Source organism: Myotis daubentonii, chromosome 16, assembly GCF_963259705.1.
Source record: "Myotis daubentonii chromosome 16, mMyoDau2.1, whole genome shotgun sequence".
In the NCBI taxonomy this organism is placed as follows: domain Eukaryota; kingdom Metazoa; phylum Chordata; class Mammalia; order Chiroptera; family Vespertilionidae; genus Myotis; species Myotis daubentonii.
Window position 1 is genome coordinate 21241009 of NC_081855.1, and position 22132 is coordinate 21263140.

Sequence of the window (22132 nt, forward strand, 5' to 3'; positions counted from 1 at the left end):
GAGGTGTCTCAGGAGGGTAGAATCACAGCACCTGGTCCTTCCCTTTCATAGATCCTTGAGCCAGATGACTTGATAAGAGTGAGACTTCTTGTTCCCCAAGAGGCTCTCCCTGATAAAGGGTGTGCAGGTTCTGTAGACCAGAATCCTTGGCTCATTGCCATTTTGACCTAGCTACCCTTTTCACTCCAGATGTGCTTCCCTGCCATGTGAGGACACAGTGGGAAGGTGGCTTTCTGCAACCCAGGAAGCTCTGTATCTTGGGAGATTGGTGGTCCTACAGGCAGCCCTTTGTTTATTTTCTGCCTGGGTCCCCAAAAATGCACCAACAAAGTTTCTCTCCAAACTGGAATATGGAAAGTCGCAGCCTAGTTCCAAGTATTAGCACCACCTCCTGCCAGCCTTCCCCTGAAACAGCTCCCCAACTGCTCTTACACAGGACTCCCCTCAAGAATTCAGACCTAGCCCTCACAGGTTTGGCTCACTGGATAGAGCTTCGGCCTGCGGACTGAGGAGTCCCAGGTTTGATTCCGGTCAAGGTCAAGGGCACATTGGTTGCAGGCACATTCCCAGTAGGGGGTGTGCAGGAGGCAGCTGATCGATGCTTCTCTCTCATCGATGTTTCTAACTCTCTATCCCTCTCCTTTCCACTCTGTAAAAAAAAAAAATCAATAAAACAGATTTTAAAAAAAAGAATTCAGACCTAGTGCAGTATAATTTGAGACACTGATTTCCAGTGCCCTGTCTACATTGCAAGATGCTGGACTATTTAACAGTGCAGAGTTTATATTTCGTTTCAGGTGCCTTCTTTTTTTCTAAAATGGAAATACATATTGATTTAAAAGTTTTCATTAGAAATTATGTTTATAAAAATAAAAACAAGACAAAATTTTAGCAGTGAAATATATCAGTAAAAAACTTCACCCATGTGTTCTCATCCTTAATAATTTAATTTTCAAGAAAAAAGAAACCACTGTTAAGAATTTGGTCCTTTTCTATTTTTTTGTACATATATAAACATGTTTATAATTTTTATGTTAACATTAACATGTTTATACAATATAAACATATTGTATATTTTCTATCAATAGGGGCATGTTATGTCATGTTTTATTGTTGACACGGTAGACTTTTTCACCTGTCAAATACCTAAAACTTACTTTATCCATTTTAATGACTGCCTAATGTTAATTTATGAACCAATCATAATTTACTTAACCATATTCCTTTTGTTGGAGTTTAGACTGTTTCTAGATTTACTGCAATTATGATCAATAATGTAAAGAATAATCTTTAAATATTTGTTTCCATTATCTTGTAAGAATTGCCATAAAATAAGTTCTAATTAATAAGATTACTGAATTGAATAAATAAAAATTCCTAAATAAAAATTTAGATTTTTGATAAATATTTCCTTCTTAGCATACAAAAATTTGCATAATTTTATTATTCCAGTGGTGAATGAAAAGGTTCCCTATACCTTTATCAACAAAGGCTATTGTCAATAAATTATTCTAATTTTTGAGAATATAGTGGTTGAAAATTACCAACTATTATTTTAATATGCATGTTTTTGATGTTCACATAAGGTTGAGTATATTTTCAAATGTTTATTATCCATGACATGGACTGAATTGTGTCCCATCAATTTCATATGTTGAAACCCTAGCTCCCAATGTGAGATAGGCATAGGGTCTTTAGTAGGTAATCGAGGTTAAATTAGGATGGGGCCCTAATTGATAGGACCATGGCATCAGACGGGAGGAAGAAATAGAGAGGAACACTCTCTCCCCTGCCATGTGAGGACACAATGGGAAAGCAGCTCTCTGTGAGCCAGGAGGAGAGCTCTCACCACAGCCTGACCTCACTGGCACCCAGATCTCAGACTTCCAGCTTCCAAAACTGTAATGAAATACATTTCTGTTGTTTAAATTACCCAGTCGATGATACATATTTTTTTAAATAGAGGCCTGAGCTGACTAATGCAATCCATTAGTATTTCCTCATTGGAAATTATTTTTTCCCCGATTGTACATTAAATTTTCAGAACTTATTCATCTTATAACTGAAAGGTGTACCCTTTGACCTAGATCTCCCCATTTCCCTCCTTCCATGTTCCCCCCATCACCCAGTTAGTTCCTGGCAACCAAAATTCTACTCTGTTTCTATGACATTGGCTTAAAACAAAAGTTTCCACATACAAGTGATACTGAGGAGATAGAAGAGGGGATTGGTAGTTAGGGACGGGACCATGGGAGGAAAGGAAAATAGGGAAGTCCAAGAGTAACAGGATACAGCAGGGATGGCGAACCTATGACACGCGTGTCAGGTGACACGCGAACTCATTTTTTTTGGTTGATTTTTCTTTGTTAAATGGCATTTAAATATATAAAGTAAATATCAAAAATATAAGTCTTTGTTTTACTATGGTTGCAAATATCAAAAAATTTCTACATGTGACACGGCACCAGAGTTAAGTTAGGGTTTTTCAAAATGCTGACATGCCGAGCTCAAAAGGCTCGCCATCACTGGGATACAGCTCGCTGACTAGTTGCAAAGGCACTCTGGCTGGGCAAAAACCCAGCTAGGCGGGAGTTGCTGGGACAACCCAACTGGCCAGGGAAGACCAACACCCCTAGACAGAGAGTTTCCCCTACCCCTAGACCAGCGGTTCTCAACCTGTAGGTCGCGACCCCTTTGGCGGTCGAATGACCCTTTCACAGGGATCGCCTAAGACCATCCTGCATATCAGATATTTACATTATGATTCATAACAGTAGCAACATTACAGTTATGAAGTAGCAATGAAAATAATTTTATGGTTGGGTCACAACATGAGGAACTGTATTTAAAGGGCCAGAACGACTACCCTAGACAGAGAGTTTCCCCTACCTCTATACAAACAGCCCGCCTTAGCTACCTCAAGAGCTTCTGCAGAAGAACCAATCAGAAGCCAGCAGGGCATATATATATCCCCCCTAGACAGAGTGCTTCGGCAGCAACCCACTTGGGTCCCCTCCTAGCTAGAGGGAGTCTGTCCATCTCTCAGTAACCTTTCACTTACCTCTTTGTCCATGAACTCATTGTTCAGTTCTGCAAGACAACAAACCCGGCAAAGTCTGAACATAGTACTTCGGTTTCAATACCACACAGAACATGTCTCTCTCTATCTGGCTTATTTCACTCATCATAATGTCATCAAATTCCATCCATGTTGTCACAGTGGCAATAATTTCTTCTTTCTGTGCCTGAATCCATACTTTTATTGATTTCAGAGAGAGGAAGGGAGAGGGAGAGAGAGATAGAAACATCAATGATGAGAGAGAATCATTGATCGGCTGCCTCCTGCACACCCCCTCCTGGGGATTGAGCCTGCAACCCGGGCCTGTGCCCTGACCTGGAATTGAACTGTGACCTCCTGGTTCATAGGTTGACACTCAACCAGGCCTGAATAATATTTTTTTGTATATACACACCACATTTTGTTTATCCAATCACCTGAGGGTAAGAGGGATTCCCCTACCAGTATCAAAGGGAGCACAGTGCTTCCAATACCATGATTTCAGACATCTAGCCTTTAGAACTGTGGACAAAAATTCCCATTATTTTAAGCAACCCAGTCTGTGGTCCTTTGTTATGGTAGCTCAAGAAAATGATTATATCGGATCTTTATGTGCTAATCAGACTAGGTTCTAGAGAAGTTACTTATATGAATAATTTAACACCTCAGATGAAGGTATGTTCTCCCAGAGATCATTCATTTCTTTCAAAGATGATTTGTTTCTGCTTCTGGTGGTACCTGGTGGCTGTCTCTCTTAGTCTGTTCAGACTGCTAGAATATCATAGACTGGATGGCATATAAAAAACATAAGTTAATTTCTCACAGTTTTGGAGGCTGGAAAGTCCAAGACCAAGGTGTCAGCAGATTCAGTGCCTTCTCACTTCCTGGTCCATGTCATAGTTGTCATCTTCCCATTGTGTGTTCACACGACAGAAGGGATGAATGGCAGAAGGGGTGAGGGCTTTCTTGGGGTTACTTTTATAATTTTTTCCAATCCTCATTCAAGGAGTGAGGATATTCCCCATTGATTCTAGAGAGAGTGGAAGGAAGCGGGGAAGGGAGGGAGAGAGAAGGGAAGAGAGAGAGACATCCATGTGACAGAGACACATACATTGGTTGCCTCCCACATGCACCCAAACTGACTGGAGGTGAGGACCAGACCTGCAACCATAGTATGTGCCCTTGACTCAGAATTGAACCTACCACCCTCCAGTGCACAGGCTGACACTCTAACCACTGAGCAATGCTGGCTAGGGCTCGGGGTCGCTTTTATTTTATTATTTAAAAATGTATATGTTTTTTATTTCATAGAGGAAGGGAGGGAGAGAGAGAGAGAGAGAGAGAGAGAGAGAGAGAGAGAGAGAGAGAGAGAAACATCAAGGATGCTGCCTCCTGCACACCCCAAACTGGGAATCAAGCCCCCAACATGGGCATGTGCCTTGACTGGGAATCCAACCATGATCTCCTGGTTCATAGGTTGACATTCAACCACTGAGTGGCACTGGCCAGGCTCTGGGGTCACTTTTAAAGGGCACTGATCCCATTCATGAGGCCTCTACCCTCATGAGCTAATTACCTGCCAAGGGCCCCACCTCTGAACACCATCACGTTAGGGGTTAGGATTTCAACATTTGGACTTTGGTGGGGACACAAAATTCAGTCCGCAACAGTGGCGCTACTTGTCCAACACAACTTTAAACTGGTTAAAGATTTCTGACCACCAAGAGCATGTGTAACTAGGCTGAAAATTAATATGCAGGCTGATTCTTGCATTCATGTAAATACTGCGGTAGTAGTTTTCCTCTTTTACTTGAAAATTATCTTAAAAGTATATTTAATTTTGTTGTGGATTTTTATTGATGTTTAAGCTTCTACTATCATTTATAATTTTTTATGTTTAGAAAAATGTTTCTGAATGATGAAGAGCCTTAACATCCACACATTACATCCCTAAGCCAACTCTGGAGGCTCAACTCCCAATACGAACACCAAGTCTATAATTCTTTGCAGTGAGACTAAATAGCAGATACAATGGGAGAGCAAGAGAGTGACACTGGAGGTAGTAAGTGCCTGTGGATCTCAGTGCTACAGGCTGAGCTATTGGGGAGGAGCTGAGGCTGCTATTACTTGAGGGTTGACTGCTTCAGCCTCAATCCTAGAGCACAGTCTGTGGTATATTTGAAACAGTAATTATCACAAACAACAGGAGCTAAAAGTGTATTGTTTGGGGAAAAGGGATTGATTGGAAGAAGGTGGGGGAGTAAGTCACATCACATAATTGTTGAGCTTATGTACCTTGGAATCCATCAGACAAATACAAGTTTGCCGCTCAATTCCTCAAAGTTCTAACTCTGTGGCCTTTGGCAAATTACTGAATCACTCTGAATGTCAATTTATTTATCTGTAAAATGGAAATAATAAAGGGGTCTACTTCAGGGAATTGTTTAAAGGATTGATTGGGATTCAGTGCATATAAAGTTCATGGTGTGATGTAAACAAGCACATGACAAATGTTACCAATTGTTATGGTAGTAACAACCTTCGTGGTCTCCTACTAGGAACTTTGTGTATTACTTCATTTAATCCTCCCAGCAACCTGAAGAGGGGATAGTACTCTTATTGCAAAGGCAAAAATACTGGGCTCCAAAGGGGTTCAGTCGCTACTACTAATTGGAGAGCAGACCTATTCATCGACAAAGTCCAGCAGTCTTCACGAAGAGGGCAGGCTCTCACCTGGACGATGGGAGTAATTCACTGAGGAGGACATGAGAGTCCAAGGGCTGCACTACACAACCTCTCCAAATCCCTGTCTTTCCTCCTCTCTCCCACTAGGCTGGCATCTTCTAAGGTCCTGGCCCAGAAGCTAGTGGTAGGGTGCATCTTCCCAGGGGCCCCCGGGCCCTCCCAGCACAGCACTGCTCCCGCCACCTCTCAGAATCATTATGGGACTCCCACAGCACGGTCTCTGTGGCCTCACTAACAAGGCCCCGGGTGAGAATGTACGTTGTTCCCGAGAATTCATTAAGAATTTGACGTTTGAAAAGGTTTCTCCAGTTTCTGCCTCCTTTCTTGGGTTTCTCCCTCATCTCCAGTTTCAGAAGTCAGCTTGTCTCTGCCCTATTTGGACTACACATCTGAGAGAGCCAAGTTCCCTGGGTGACAAACAACTCCCCTATGTCCTAGGCGTTAAGTGGAGTTATTACAGTAACTGCCCAAATTATCCCTGAAGATTAATATGGAAAGGGGGGTTGGAATGTTTGGAAAATTTCTAAATCACCAGAGTCATGAGGCCCCACTGCTTGGCCGCTGTAGTATTAATTAGGGCTCCTGTCCTTAGCTCTCCCCCTCTTCTCCTCCCCCTTCTTGGGCTAATTTTGAGGTCCCACGAGGATAACCCTACGGTGGAGAAGTCCATGTCAGAGATGGTCTCAGCCTCTTTATCTCGTTTCCATATATATAGCCCCTTATCTGCCTCCTGAGCAGCTGACGGAGCTCGGGCAGATTCTCGCCCCCTTTACATCCCTTTTCATAAACCCCCACTGACCTCTGTGCCAATGCGAGGTGAGTTCTTCCGTGGCCCTCCCTCTGCTCCCATGTAAGAGGGAAGGGCCTTGAGTAGTCAAACTTCCTGGTTTTACAGATGCAGCCACCAAGGTCTCATAAGCAAAAATCAGAGACATATCAGGAAGAGCTGGGACTTTGATCCAGAGATTGGGGTTCCTCCTTCAGGCATCTTTATCAGTTCTCTCTCTTTTAGGTGAAAGCTTGTTGTTTTTATTTATTCTGTTAGGGGTGAGTGAGGTGAAATTCAGTGTTTGACTTCCACGCTCAGAATCCAGTCCTTACTAGCAGCCTGACCAGTTAGTTCCCTAAGACCAACTCCTGTCGGCCACAATGATGCCCTCTTTGTCAGAATATATTAATTTATCCATGAATGGAACATAGCTAAAATGAATGTGTGCATATAGCTCTCAAAGTTGAATCTGTCTTGAATCTTATCCTAAAAGGGACTACAGGAGTACCCTGAATCACTAACTGATAGGGCCAGAAGGTGAAGTGGTGAGTGCCACATAGAAGACAAAGTGCAGCTGGAATGTTGACGATGTAAATATCCCTTTAAGATGGGCACAGATCAGGGAGGTATTTCTGGAGGAGGGAGCATTTGCGCTGAGTTTTAAAAACTTTCACCATGTGATGTTGGAACAAGGACATTCTATATAGAGGAGATAGCCTGAGCAAAGATGGGGATATAGGAAGGCACAAAGTTTGCAATCTGAAGACATGGGTTAAAACAAAAAGGGAAATTAAGGGGCAGCTTCTGACTGTGACGGTGACCTACCCAAGGCATTCATCTGGACTTCAGCTACTGCAGACTGGAATCTAAAAGGGCACAGCTACACTGATGGTGGGACTGGGGCTTTGAGTCATAAGAAATAGATTTCGAGAGAATTGCAGGAGAAGGACATGGCCTTATGATCCTTGAGATACCTTGGTTTTCTTAGAGCAGCGGTATGTGTAAAGGTTAAGGGCAGGCTCTGGAGTCAGACGACATGGGTTAAAATCGTGCCTCTGCCACTTGCTTTATGTGACTTATGTGACTTAAACAGGGATTAAAAATGGTAATCATCTAATAGGAATGGAATAAGTGAGTTCATACATGCAAAGCACTTAGACCTGTACAGGGTGCCTAGTCCAGAGTCAGTGTCTTGGTAACTGTTAGCTATGATTATTATCAGGGAATGCTCCCAGGAAAGTCTGTCACAGTATTAAAGATACTGGGGCAGCCTGTGCAGTGGAAATCACAGGGGAAGTAGTTTCTGGTTTCTCTTTTGTTCAGTTAGTTTATTGTGATGTGGCACTTAATAGGCATGTCTTGATCATGCACAGGAGGTGGTATTTTATAAAATATTATTAGAATAAAGGATATTCATTGTAGACACATCAGAAAGTGGAGAAGATTAGAAAAAGATAATAAAAATCACCTGTATTATTACTCAAATCACAGATACATTTTGGTCTTTCCTTCAAGTCTTGTTTCTCTGTGAGTGAGAGTGTGAGTGTTCAGTGTTTTTGTGTTAATATTAAAATGATGTTATGTTGTATGGTTTTGCAGTATTGGGGTGCTTAATATTTTTCTGCTGCAGAGAAGTTTATATAGCATGAGGATATTTTATTCATTAAAGTTTAAACAAAATTTCTTTCAACAGTTTTGTGAGCCTAGAGATTGCTACTAGAGTAATTATTTTTTGATATTTTTTCTCTGTTTAATTTGCATATTAAGATTATTTAAAATATATTTTAATTTACATTTTTCTATAATTGTGCCTATTTACTTAAATTTTTTATTTAAGTAATATAGAGTTATAGGGAGTATTCTCTTAAAATTTATTTCTTTTCTAGTGTATCTCTGGCTGTAATATTTTCTATTTGTAATTGCTTGCATTTACTCATTTTTTTTTCTTGCTTATACGTACTTGCCCAGATATCAGTTTATTGGCTTATTTAAATGGATTTACTTTTCTTTTATTTTTCTAATATATTGTTTACTCATTCATTCTATCACTCTGTCTCCCACTTACTCAATCTTCTTCCCAAGAGAAGACCAGTACTTCCAGTGTCTCGAGTATTCTTCTGAATATATATTTAAAAATAAAAATTCATATTATATTATATTATATTATATTATATTATATTATATTATATCATACTATACTATACTAATCAGTGTGCATGTGTGTGTTCTTTTCCTCCTTTTCAATGAAAGCCAAAGCATACAGTATTCAGTCTACAAGTTGTATTTTACATTTAATAATATGGCTTTGATATCTTTCAAATTAGCACAGACAGAGCTGTTTTCTACAGCTGCATAGTATTCCTTTGTAAGGGTATACCATTACGAATTTAGCCAGTCCTCTAATAATGAACAGATAGGTTATTTCAATGATTTGCTATTACAAACAGTGCTGCAACAAACAGCCTCACACATATGGCACTTTTCACATGTGCCCATCTATCAGTTGGATAAATTCTCAGAAGTGGAATTTCTGGGTAAAAAGAAAAACACTTCTGTAATTTTGAAAAATATTGCCAAATTTCCCTTAAAAAAAGATTTTTATTCACTTCAGAGAGGAAGGGAGATGGAGAGAGAGATAGAAACATCGACGATGCAAGGGAATCATTGTCTGGCCGCCTCCTGTATGTCCCACTTTGGGGATCTAGCCAGCAACCCAGGCATGTGCCCTGATGGGGAATCGAACGCTGACCTCCTGAGTCATAGGTTGATGCTCAATCTCTGAGCCACACCAGCTGGGCCCCCTTTTTCCTTTTCAATTCTATCTGATAACTACCATGCAAATTTCCCTTGTGGCCAATCCTAACCTGGAAGCATACAGAGAATGGAATTTGGGAAATGTAATCCAGCTTAGCTCAATTGCTGGAATTTTGAAATTTTTATAGATTAGTCAATTTTGGTTATTTTTCAGTTTTTTTTCTACTTTTTGAGTCATCCTTACACTATTAAAATTCCACATTTCCCCCAACAATTTTAATTTTGTATTTAAATATTTGATCCATTTAGAATTTTATTTTTGCAAAATATATGAGGTATGTATACAACTTACGTTTTTCTAGGATAGCTATGTTATTGCTTCTATTCATAGAATTTATTGCATAATACATTTTCCCATTCATTTAAGATACCACTTACATCATGGATTAAATTTCTACATTACCTTAGGTCTATTCCTGGACTTGTCATTTTTTTTTTAGAGCTTATAACATGTTATTTTAACTTTTTTTCTCAGCTTTTTTTGAAATGTAACTGACAATAAAATTGTAATATGTTTGAAGTGAACATACATGATGATTACATTTGAAAGGATCCCTACAATTGAATTAGCACAACCATCACCTCATATAGTTACTTTTTTTTGGTGAGAACATTGAAGTTCTCTTAGCAAATTTCAATGATGCAATGCAATATTATTAACCATATTATTAACCATAGTCACCATCATATACATTAGATCCTTAAACTTCATTCTTCTTTTAACTAAAAGTTTGCACCCTTTTACCAACCTCTCCCATTTCTTATAGTTTTTCTAATTTCTTGATATGATTATTTAAGCAACGTTCTTTCTTTTTGTTTTTTAATATATTTATTTAAGGTTATAAATTTTCTTCTGAACATTGATTTAGTGATAACCCTTTATCCTGGAGTGTGTTGATTTCACTATCTCCCCTTTTCCTCCCACAAATATTATTTATTGTTAGTTTTGCTTCCCTCTTTGGTCCACCTGTTTCTTAAATTTTTTTTTAAATATTAGTATTTATTTGTAAAAATCATTTTTCTTCAAATTGGATTGTGATTAAATATTATTGTATGAATTATTTATTCTTTTAGAATTTGCTGACTTTCTAGTTTACATATGCTCTTTGGGGAGGGTGAATGTTTCATGGGCACTTAGAAAAGGTGAGCATATCAGTTCTACCTCTTGAATAATTAATTATATTAAAGTCTCTTAGAGCCTTACTTTTCTGTCAAATTAAGTCTATTATAAAAGTCAAAAAAATCCACTAGCTATTATTTTATTTCTGCCTGAAATCCTGCACTTTTGGCTGTATGTACCAATACCAGATTGAAAGCATTCATTTGCATAACTATTATGTCTTCTGGCACATAATAGGGGTGAGTTACTTTAGCATTTCCCTGTCTGTAATCAATGTAGATAGGTAACAGGCACTGTTTTCTTTATCCCTCACCCCAGCTTTATGTTTTGTCTACAGCCTGCAAATACAGCTTGCCTGTGAGATTTGTCATTTACCTCTCCCCTGCTTCTTGAATCCAACTCAGGATCACAGAGGTAATGATGCCATACTATGCACCCTACTCCCATTATGGCAAAGAAGGGCTTTTGGTTTTATTCCCTACTGAGTGCGTTTCGTCTATGGAGAATTGTACTTGTCTAGACTCTCCTATGGTCATGGATTTTATTCTTTCTGCCACTCTCCTATTTTATGTCCACTATTCTTGAAGTCCTCTGAACTAATTTGTGCATTAAAAGTTTTGGATATTTACCAATTTCTTTGAAGATAGAATCTATGTTTTTATTCTTGTTTTGTTTGTCTTGGGAAGAGATGAGATTTGAGGAGAGAAAGTTCCAGATTTACTCTGCTATGTTTAAATAAAATATATACTTTCTACTTATTTATTTTTCCCAAGGGTTTTGTCCTTCAAATCTCTACAAATAGATTCTTTCACTTAAGACAGGGAGGGAGGTCTAGAGTGATGATGTCACCTGTCCATATACCGGAGAATGAAGAAAAGCTATTGAGGTGAATGCTGAGAGAGTTAACAGTCGTGGTGTGCCCTTGGGAATAAGAAAGCCATTCCTTGGAGAGGCGGGACTAAATAGAGGGCTCAACACATAGAAAGGAGTCTATTTCCTTCTTTTTGAATGAATATATCGAGAAGAATGATTCTTTATCTCCTTGGATGTTTCCTTGCAGGAACTAATGCAGCCAAAATCTGGGGCCAATGGAACAGCCGTCACTGAATTCATCCTGCTGGGCTTGGTGGACACACCGGGGTTCCTACCACTTGTCTTTGTGCTCTTCCTCTTTGCCTACCTGCTCACAGTTGGGGGCAACCTCAGCATCCTGGCTGCCATCTTGGTGGAGCCCAAACTCCACACCCCCATGTACTTCTTCCTGGGGAACCTATCAGTGCTGGATGTTGGGTGCATCACAGTCACTGTTCCCTCAATGTTGAGTCGCCTCTTGTCCCACAAGCGTGCAGTTCCCTATGGAGCCTGCCTCACACAGGTTTTCTTCTTCCATCTCCTGGTTGGTGTGGACTGCTTCCTATTGACAGCCATGGCCTATGACCGGTTCCTGGCCATCTGCCGGCCCCTCACCTACAGCGCCCGCATGAGCCAGATGGTTCAGAAGATCCTGGTGGCTGTGTCCTGGGCTTGTGCCTTCACCAATGCACTGACCCACACTGTGGCCATATCCACACTCAACTTCTGTGGTCCCAATGTGATCAATCACTTCTACTGTGACCTGCCACAGCTTTTCCAGCTCTCTTGCTCCAGCACCCAACTCAATGAGCTGCTGCTCTTTGCTGTTGGTTTCATAATGGCAGGTACACCCATGGCTCTCATTGTCACCTCCTATGCTCACGTGGCAGCTGCAGTGCTACGGATCCGCTCAGTGGAGGGCAGGAAGAAGGCCTTCTCCACATGTGGTTCCCATCTCACTGTGGTTGCCATATTCTATGGTTCTGGTGTCTTTAATTACATGCGACTAGGCTCAACCAAGCTTTCAGATAAGGATAAAGCTGTTGGAATTTTTAACACCGTCATCAACCCCATGCTGAACCCAGTCATTTACAGCCTCCGGAACCCTGATGTGCAGGGTGCCCTCTGGCGGGTGATCACAGGGAAGCGGGCACTGACATGATAAGGTCTCCAGTGTCACTACCTTCTTTTCTCTTCTTGGACTAAAGGAGCAATCCTCTGGGGCCAGTAGCTAGGATAAACGATTCAGAACTGCTATCTCTCTGAGCATGAGAATTTTTTCTTTTTTAGTAAGGGATAATAATTATTGTTTCTCCAAAGAAGCCCTGCCCAGCTATAGGCAATGGATATGCAAACTAATGTGTCAGTTCCCTCAACAAATTACAACTCCAGTCACTGTGTGCTCCCTTTTCTGGGTAGAAGTGAAACTTAGGGAGCCCTGAATGCTTACAGGTTCATATCCCACAGAGAATGGCTCTTTGGCCTGGTTTCCCCAAAATATCCCTGCAAGTTTCCCCACCAGGAGGTCGGGTTCAGGTATAGTTGGTCTGTTAATAAAACATAGGCCTAGAGATCAGAATTATTTTATTTCTCTTATCAGGCTTCTACAAGTCTAAAAATGCAGCTCATCTCTTTGTATCACACTAAGATGCCCTGAGCTATAGAGGGGACAAATGGGGAGCTGAATGGTCATGTGTTCTCTAGTAACTCTGGAGAGCATGGTCCCTGTGTGCAAAAAAATTTGTTTTTAAATCTTCATCTAAGGATATATTTAATGATTTTGGAGAGAGGGGAAGGGAGAGAGAGAGAAATATTGATGTAAGGGAGAAACATCGATCATTTACCTCTCGCAGGTGTCCCCACTGGGGATCGAAGCCACAGTTTAGGTATGTGCCATGACCGTGAATTGAACCCACAATCCTGCTTGTCCAGGGACATATCAGAAGACACATTCTTCTTCTGTGTTCTTAGAGGTAGGCCCAACTGCAGATCTTGAAGTGACCCCATAATCCAGCTCCTACCTTTGAAGCATAGGTAGGAACACATCTGCCTATCCAATGACTTGGAGGAAGACATGGTCCCACAGGTAGGCCTGCCAAAATGGTCTGACTGTGGTTCTTGCAGAAGCCCTATAACCAATATCCAACTTCAAAGAGACATCCCAGCAGTTTATTGGGACCAGCTACAGGCATCCCTGCCAGAATATTAAATCCTGAATCCTAAAAAGTGCCCCCATGTCAATGAACTCTTCCTATTCAGCCTTACATTCTACCTACTTCTTCATTCCTCATGGTCCATTCCCATATTACTCCTCTATAAACTGAAGGAACTTCCAGTTTATGCCAGGACATAATAGCTAGTGTATTAGTTTCTTATTGCTCCTTTACCAAATAACTATAAAGTTGGTGACTTAAAACAAAAGAAATTTATTCTCTCATGGTTCTGGGGGCCAATCCAAAATGAGTCCTACAGAGTCAGCTTCAAGGTGTCAGCAGGGAAAGTTCTTCCTGGAGGCTCCAGGGGAGAATCCATTCTTTGTCTCCTCCATCTTCTAGTGGCTGCTGGCATTCTTTGGCTTGTGGCCACATCACTCCAATCTCTGTTTCCATCATCATATTGCATTTTTCTCTTCTGTAATAAAATATCTCTCTACTTCTCTCTTATGAGGACTCTTGCAATTACTTTTAGGGCTCTCTTGGATAATCTAGGATAAGCTCCCCAGCTGAAGACTCCTAACAATCTACAAAGTCTTTTTACCATATAAAAAGATGATTTCAGGAATTTGGGCCTATATATATATATATATATATATATATATGCCATTATTCAGCCTGCCACAGCCAGGCATGGGAATTCTTTTCAATGAGAAAATTATTTCCTCTTGGATTATTGATGGGATTTCCCCCCTCAGAATATGGTTAGAACTAACCCTATTTTTTCTGGAGGCACTGTGGAGAAATGGAAGAAGTTCTTGAGGAGGACAAAAATCACCTCCTTTGCATGGTCTTCAGGCAAAAGGAGGTTAACTTCCTCTAGCAAGGGAGCAGAGATATTTTTACTAGTCAAGTTAAGAAGCATTGGGGGGTTCCAAATTCTCATGCTCAACTTCTCAAACATCTCCATTCAGGACCCAGGTTGCACTCTTTCCCTATCAGGGCTCTGGATTTAGCATAGGAGATGCTATATATTCATCATCCCTATAGTTCTACCACCCTTACAATTAGCTTTAGGTTGGATTTCCTGCACTGTCTGCCTTGTGGCAGCATAAGATTCATGTCTCATTCAGTGTTGCCATGGAAGTATCCTGGCTTTCACAACATACCTCGAATTGTTGGCTGACTGACCTGGGCCCACCATTCTGTTTCGTGAAGACTTCCAAGAAAGTTAACAAAGACCACCCTTTATTCTTAAAACTCCCATATTCTTATACTTACCATGGTTCTCATAATATTAGTGTGCTAGTACTGATACACAACCCAGTGTTTCACCTTCCACACGCACCTCATCCCAACCTACCATAAGCGAGTACTTATGCTAGGGGTTATCACCAGCCCCACTTTCTCCAAGCAGTGGTGAATGGTCCAGTTCCAGAATTTCATTTGGAGGATATGCTTCCTAGGGCTATCCCATGGCCAGCTGTCAGAATTGGGCTCCCATCAAAGCAGAGCCCAAGACAAGATGCATGTGCAGTTTAAATAGGAAGTCATCTCAGAAGCAAGAGCAAGTTTATTTATCTGGAGGTGGTCCCAGGGAGCAAGACTGAGGCGATGAAGAGAGTGGGACACAGAAGGAAGAACTGTCCCTGACTGAGAGTCATTACCAATGTCCCTGCTGTGGACAGCAGCGTCTGGATTGTGTGAGAACATATAGAATGCCTCTCGGAATTGTATGATGAAGAGGCAGTGGGGTGTTTATCCACTGGTTCTTGTATCCTACTTTCAAGTTGTCCTTTAGTCTCTGAGCTCCACATGTGCTCAGATCTAGTGAGCTTCTCCTCACCGCCCCCCCCCCCCGCCCTGCCCCCTCACCCTCCCCCCTCCCCTCTATTGTTCAGGGCATTAGAAGATTCCAAGGAAGTGGTTACAGTCTGTCAGCTCACAGTGAGCAGAAACCTGCAGGGAACTCTCCAACCCAGCCAGGACTGAAATCAGAAGAAGGGCCAAGCAAGACATGAGTCAGAACATCAGCTCTGAATGCTCTAATCTAGTGCTTCTCAACCTTCCTAATGCCGTGACCCTTTAATACAGTTCCTCATGTTGTGGTGACCCCCAATTTCATTGTTACAAATTGAACATAATTAAAGCATAGTAATTAATCACAAAAACAATATGTAATTATATATGTGTTTTCTGATGGTCTTAGGCGACCCCTGTGAAAGGGTCGTTCGACCCCCAAAGGAGTCGCGACCCACAGGTTAAGAACCACTGCTCTAATCTACTTCATAGAATTGTTGTGAGGACAGATAGGGACTCCAGGCTTGTAAGGTTCTGACTACATTCCTGTGTCTGTAACAAGCAATCATAAATGCTATCAATTGGTATGTTCATGTACTGTTGATCCTCTACTAGCGGCTTAATGAGTCTTAGTTCATTAATAATCTTCACTAATAACCTGTGATAGAAGATATGCTCATTTCACAGATGAGGAGACTGAGTCCCTGAAGGGTGCAACAGCTTGCACACAGACAAACAACTAGTAACCAGAGGAGCAGGTCTGTCTACAGTGCTCTTCTTCCTGCACCAGGCTTCTCTGCTGGGAGAAGAGAGAGCACTCTCTCTTGGGGGATGGGGTGTTGGGTGAGTAGTTACTGGTGGGTATAGAGGTGGGGGGAACACATGTCTCCACCTCACACATCTTCTGTTTGTTAATCTGTGACCTTCACCAGGGCTTTCCATTTTCAGGGGCCTGGCCTAGATCATCATATTGGTAGGCATCCTCCCTGCGGTCCTTCTAGTAGGTAGAGCTCTTTACCACCACTTCCAGAACCATTACAGGCGCCCCAAGGCACAGTCCCAGAGCCCCTACTAACAACGCCCTGAGGGGAAAAGGTTCACACTCCTGAAAACTCATTAGAAAAGTGGGTTTGGAGAAAGCTTCTCCCTCTTGCCTCTCTTCTGGGGCCTCTTCTTCATCCCAGGGCTAAGGCAAGTCTGGGAATGAGCTCGTTTCTGTTCAAAGGCCCTGCTTGGGGCTGGCCTCTGGGAAAGAAAACCCCTCCCTTAGGAAACCTGCATCTAGTCTTAATTACACCTCTAGTTGGCTGGGTGACTTTAAGGACATGGACAAGTCCTGCAGGCCTCAGCAACCCACCATTAAGGGGAATTTATACCACCTGCCCCAACTCCCTGCCATAGGCCAGGGCAGAGATAAGGCCTTTTGAAAGCAAATCTAACTACCAGAAGGTGTAAGACATTGTTGCTATAGTTATGAAGGGCTTGAGTTGTTTACAAAACAACTTGTATCTCTCCCCACCTGTCCCCTCTTTCCTGGGAGGGCTCATTTCTGAGGTCTCCCCAGAGGATAACACGCAGTGAAAATAGACCTTGGATAGAGAAGCTGTCAGCTTGCTTTTCCTCATTTTCTTTTATATACTGGTAGCTCCTCATTTTCTGAGTAGATAACTGAGTCTGCACAGCTCATAGCTTCTTCCCTGAAGGAAACCCACTGGCTTCTATGCTCATGTCAGGGTGAGTGTTCTCAGGGATCCTTCCTTTGTTCCTCTGCTGCCATCAGCTCAAACCCAACTCTACATAGTGCAAGTGATGGGAAGCCTTTTCAGGGAAAGATCTGGGAAGATAGCACGGAGGTCCTGGTTCGTCTCTGGCCCCTTTGCCCATGGCCCCCTTTCCTGGATGAAGCCACCTGCTCCCTGTTACTCTTAGGGGAGAGTGTGAAGGGACTCCCTGAGTCTAGTTCACTGCCCAGGACCACTTCATCAGGCAGCCTTCACTCCAGTCGCAGGCGTTGTTGAGCCTTTTCATCACTGGGAGGAACTGGTGGAGTTCCAGAGTAGGGAGGTGTCTTAGATCAGTGAGGAGAACCTGGGGCTCATTACAAGGCCCCAAGAGTGGTCATACAGGAGGGCTACTCATGTTGGGCATCATGGTGACCCTGTCAGACCCTCTAGATGTCACTGGAAGATTGGAGGTCATCTCAGAATCCCACTGATTTCAGGTAAGTTGTACCTCTGGCCACCAGAGGGTTGGCAGCAGCTGTTCTGTTGTTCTTCTATTCCTGACTATAACTTACTTATTTGGAAGGTTTCACCCACCTAAGGGGCCTTATTCTTTTGGGTGATTTACATGAAAAGAAACTTATCAGTGTGTGGATTGCTACATTTGCTGCCTGTTCCATCAAAACCAAGGAAAGCAGTAGTCCCTGCAGCAACCTCATACCCTGCACTGGGCCCTCCCCCTCCTCTACATCAGACTAATGCATTAAAATGTCTAGTGCAAATTCAATATTTCCACAATGTCTTCCATAACAATTCCAGGTCATTCTAGAGCCTCTTTCTCTGAAATCCTATAAATACTGGAACCATCATTTATTTATCTAAGAAATATTGAGTACCTACTATGTGTGAAATATTGTGGTAAGTACTGCTATTGGAAAACTGAATCGGTCTACAGAGAAGTAGGGGAGATATGCTTTTTAGAGAAGTGACTTAGCTAGAAGGTAAACAGTAATAATGTGTAGTGGTAGTTGAGATTGATCTATCTATCTATCTATCTATCTATCTATCTATCTATCTATCATCTATATATCTCTATATCTATCTATCTATCTATCTATCTATCTATCTATCTATCTATCTATCCAGAGAGATAGATAGAGAGAGAAAGAGGGGGGGGGAGACAAAGGAGAGAGTGAGATAGGGAGAGAGAGACCCTTTTGAGATGGAGACTTTTTTTTTTTTTTTACAAAGAATTCATTCATAGCCAGTATTTGAGTCAAGTCTTCATAAACTTGGCCGTGTAGAGTTGGAGGGAAGCCATTGCAGGTAGAGAAAACGGCATGAGTAAAAAAAAAAATCAGAGGGTTGTAATCGATTGCTTATGGTGAAATGGACACAAAAGGGAAAGTGAAAAGTAGTTAATTACTCTTTAATATATGGAAAGAGCTGTTATTCATCTATTGATTTGTCAACTTGCAAAGCATTTATCAATTATCAGTTTTATAAATGATGATTACCCCTGAGAATGACCCCCGTCCCCATCTCACCAAGTATGTGCGCTTAGAATTTTAAGACCATTTTAGAGTTCCCCGCATCTAACTTTTTATCCATGTGAACTCAGGCCCTCATCACCCTTTCCCTTTTGTTAGAGTCACCAGACTCCATCCTCTGATGCCAGTGTGTTCTCTGCAAGGAATAACATAATCTTAATGAAGCTCTAGCTCTGCTCACGCCATGGGCAGTAAAGGCACATAGATATTTTGACCAGGAGTTTATTATAAGAGCTGAAGAACTTAGCTCCATCTGGCTCAACGTCTGTGCTTGCTTCATGTGGGGACCTCTCCTTAGAGCTATAGGTCAATGGACCATGCCCGAGGCAAGGACAAGTGGAGGCTAGTGGCCTCCACTAGCAGCAACCACCTAGGGTTGCCCCTAGCAGCAACCACCAGGTAGGTTATGTTGCAATTTTTATTTCAGAAGCCGGTAGCAGATACTATAAAAACAAATCATTTAAAATGAAGCTGTTATTCAAAGTCTAGAGGAAGGGCTTAATTAACAACAACAACACCGGCAATTTATTGACTGAGGGATTTTGAATTTATATTTCAGAGTATGTCTTTCACCTTGGGAAAATGTACTTGGCTAGAGTGTCCAACGTCCACAATCATAGGTTCGTCTCCTTGATTCCTGCCATATCTTTGCTTCATCTTCACTATTTCTAAAAGCCTTGAGATTAGGCTATGCTTTAAAAGTCCATCTAGTTTTATTGGAAATATCATTAAATTTTTATTTTGAAATCTGCTTATTGGCTTGGACTAATCCCTCAGAGTAAAATGGGGAATTCCATTACTACATCAAAGAGGAAGTCTGCTTTTATCTTAATGTATTTTCCCAAGTATTCTGGCCCTTTCAATAAAGAGAGTATGGGAGGGGCAAGGTGATGGTGGTTCCGGGCATCTCAGCTAAGAATAGGGTACAGGCTTTGAGGTGGTGGGAGGTCAGTGAGTGAGGTAGTAGGGAGTGGGAAATCATCAGCTAGAGCACTGGGAACTTATCAGGTAGTTGTGAACTAGGTGGTTTAAACACCTATTTATCTATATATTTAAAAGACTAATATGCAAAGTGTCCCCTCGGGAGCTCGACCGGGAGACTGGGAGTTTGATTGCTCAATATGACATATGCTAACGACCAGGGGACGGCACAGAACGAAGGAAGGCCTGGCCAGCAGCCGGAAGGCCCCATTCGGCCCTGATTGCCAGCCAGGCCTAGGGACTCTACCCGTGCATGAATGTCATGCACCGGTCTCTAGTGTTAAATAAATACATTAGGTAGACTGATGCTTCCACACCTGGGACATTCCCTTACAGGGACTCATGGATCCAGAAGCTGGGACCAATGGGACTGCTGTTACTGAGTTCATTCTACTAGGCCTTGTTGAAACAGAGAAGCTGCAGTCTCCGGTCTTTGTGCTCTTCCTCTTTGCCTACCTGCTCACAGTTGGGGGAAACCTCAGCATCCTGGCTGCCATCTTGGTGGAGCCCAAACTCCACACCCCCATGTACTTCTTCCTGGGGAACCTATCAGTTCTAGATGTTGGGTGCATCACAGTCACTGTTCCCTCAATGTTGAGTCGCCTCTTGTCCCACAAGCGTGCAGTTCCTTATGGAGCCTGCCTCACACAGCTTTTCTTCTTCCATCAGTTGGCTGGTGTGGACTGCTTCCTGTTGACAGCCATGGCCTATGACCGGTTCCTGGCCATCTGCCGGCCCCTCACCTACAGCACCCGCATGAGCCATTCAGTCCAGTGGATACTGGTGGCTGTGTCCTGGGCCTGTGCCCTCACCAATGCACTGATCCACACTATTGCCCTAACTACACTCAACTTCTGTGGTCCCAATGAGGTCAATCACTTCTACTGTGACCTGCCACAGCTCTTCCAGCTTTCTTGCTCCAGCACCCAACTCAATGAGCTGCTGCTCTTTGGTCTGGGTTTCCTTATGACAGGTGCACCTGTGGTTCTCATCATCACCCCCTACATCCACGTGACAGCTGCAGTGCTACAAATCCGCTCAGTGGAGGGCAGGAAGAAAGCCTTCTTCACATGTGGCTCCCATCTCACTGTGGTTTGCCTCTTCTATGGAACTGGTATCTTCAACTACATGCGTCTGGGCACAGAGGAGGCTTCAGACAAGGATAAAGGGGTTGGGATTTTCAACACAGTTATCAACCCCATGCTGAACCCACTCATCTACAGCCTCAGGAACCCTGATGTTAAGGGTGCCCTGTGGTGGGTCCTTGTCGGTAGGCGGTTACTGAACTGAGGGGTGATAGGGTCTCTTCTTTCCTGCCTTTTTTTGGGTTGAGGAAAATTTCCCATGAAGTCAGTAACTCAATAAATGATTATGAACCATTCATTTATAGATCCTCATGTTGAAAAATTTTGTGTGATGTGTTTGTCCTGCAAAGAAATCCTGCATAATTTATTCATACAATAAACATTTATTGAATTGCTTCTATGATCCAAACACTCTTCTAGGGCACTGGTGAACAAAATAGACAAAGTTTTTACACTCATGCAACTCACATTCTAATGAAGGGAGGGAAAAGGAAATGAAATAAATAGGCATCCTATATGATAGATCACATAGTGATACATACTATAGAGAAAAACAAGTAGATAAGGGGACGTGCGGTCAGGATCTGCAAAGCAAGTGTCCCTGGCAAGTTGTTCCTTGTATTTAGCTATGCTCACTTTCTGGGGAGAGTTGAAGCCATGGAAACCAGGTAGTTCTGGGCAGCGAGGAAGGATTATTTGCTTAATCACTCCTTAATCACCTATCATATCACTGTGAAGTCTTCTTCTTGTGGGAAATGTGAGATTCCTTCTAGAAAAGAGTGCAGAAAGCTGTTTTAAACCAGTGCTAAGGAAGATTCTATTCTACTGTTGACCTTTCACCTCCAAGAAAATCAGTTCCTTCTTTTTACTAACATAGATTCCCATAGGATGTCTAGGTGATAGGTAGGGCCTAGAAAGGGAAATAGCCTATTAAATAAAAGCTACATTAATGCATAAAGGACACAGCTTCAGGTCGAAAAAGGTATGCTTCATCTCCATCCTCCGCCATATTTTTCTCTCTTATTGAGTCATCTTCCTCACATATATGGCAAAGCCTTTGAAAGAGTAAGCGCTTATGCTCCAACCAGATCCTGAGACTTTTCAATGTAGAATGTCCAACATAACCTTCTCCTCCAAGGTCTTACTTTTCTCTCCCAAACCTCCTAGTTCAGAAAATATCCATCATGTTTCCCTGGGAGTAATGCTTCTTTCTGAATTTACTTTCCTGATTTGTGTCTCTTCTCCAGCCTCCATCGGAAGGCTACTTACCCTGTCCTGGCAGTTCTGCTGTGATATCCCTCAGCTATATCACTCCTAAAACTGCCCCATGGCTACACCTGAAGCTCATCTGCTCTGTGATCTCTTCTTGAGGCAAGGAACTGGAAGAATGAGCTGGAATGGGATGGAGAAAAAGACATGTGAGTGGGCAGTGGGACAGGATTGGGTGTGGAGGCATGAAGATGAGATATGAGGAGATAGGGAGG

General features: G+C 42.2%; 2 protein-coding genes across 2 annotated transcripts; both read left to right on the top strand.

The window, feature by feature from the left end:
* The first annotated feature begins 11560 nt into the window (after positions 1–11560).
* On the top strand, positions 11561–12520 carry LOC132217791 (olfactory receptor 3A1). The gene has a single exon (XM_059668238.1). It carries the CDS (start codon positions 11573–11575, stop codon positions 12518–12520), a length of 948 nt encoding a protein of 315 aa, XP_059524221.1. The 5' UTR covers positions 11561–11572.
* A 7373-nt stretch (positions 12521–19893) lies between these two features.
* On the top strand, positions 19894–20853 carry LOC132219282 (olfactory receptor 3A2-like). The gene has a single exon (XM_059671655.1). The coding sequence runs from the start codon at positions 19906–19908 to the stop codon at positions 20851–20853; it is 948 nt and encodes a 315-aa protein (XP_059527638.1). The 5' UTR covers positions 19894–19905.
* Positions 20854–22132: the final 1279 nt, after the last annotated feature.

Bases quoted from the DNA above. Each gene is read 5' to 3' on its own strand.
- LOC132219282 (XM_059671655.1), top strand. From the start codon at position 19,906: ATGGATCCAGAAGCTGGGACCAATGGGACTGCTGTTACTGAGTTCATT.
- LOC132217791 (XM_059668238.1), top strand. From the start codon at position 11,573: ATGCAGCCAAAATCTGGGGCCAATGGAACAGCCGTCACTGAATTCATC.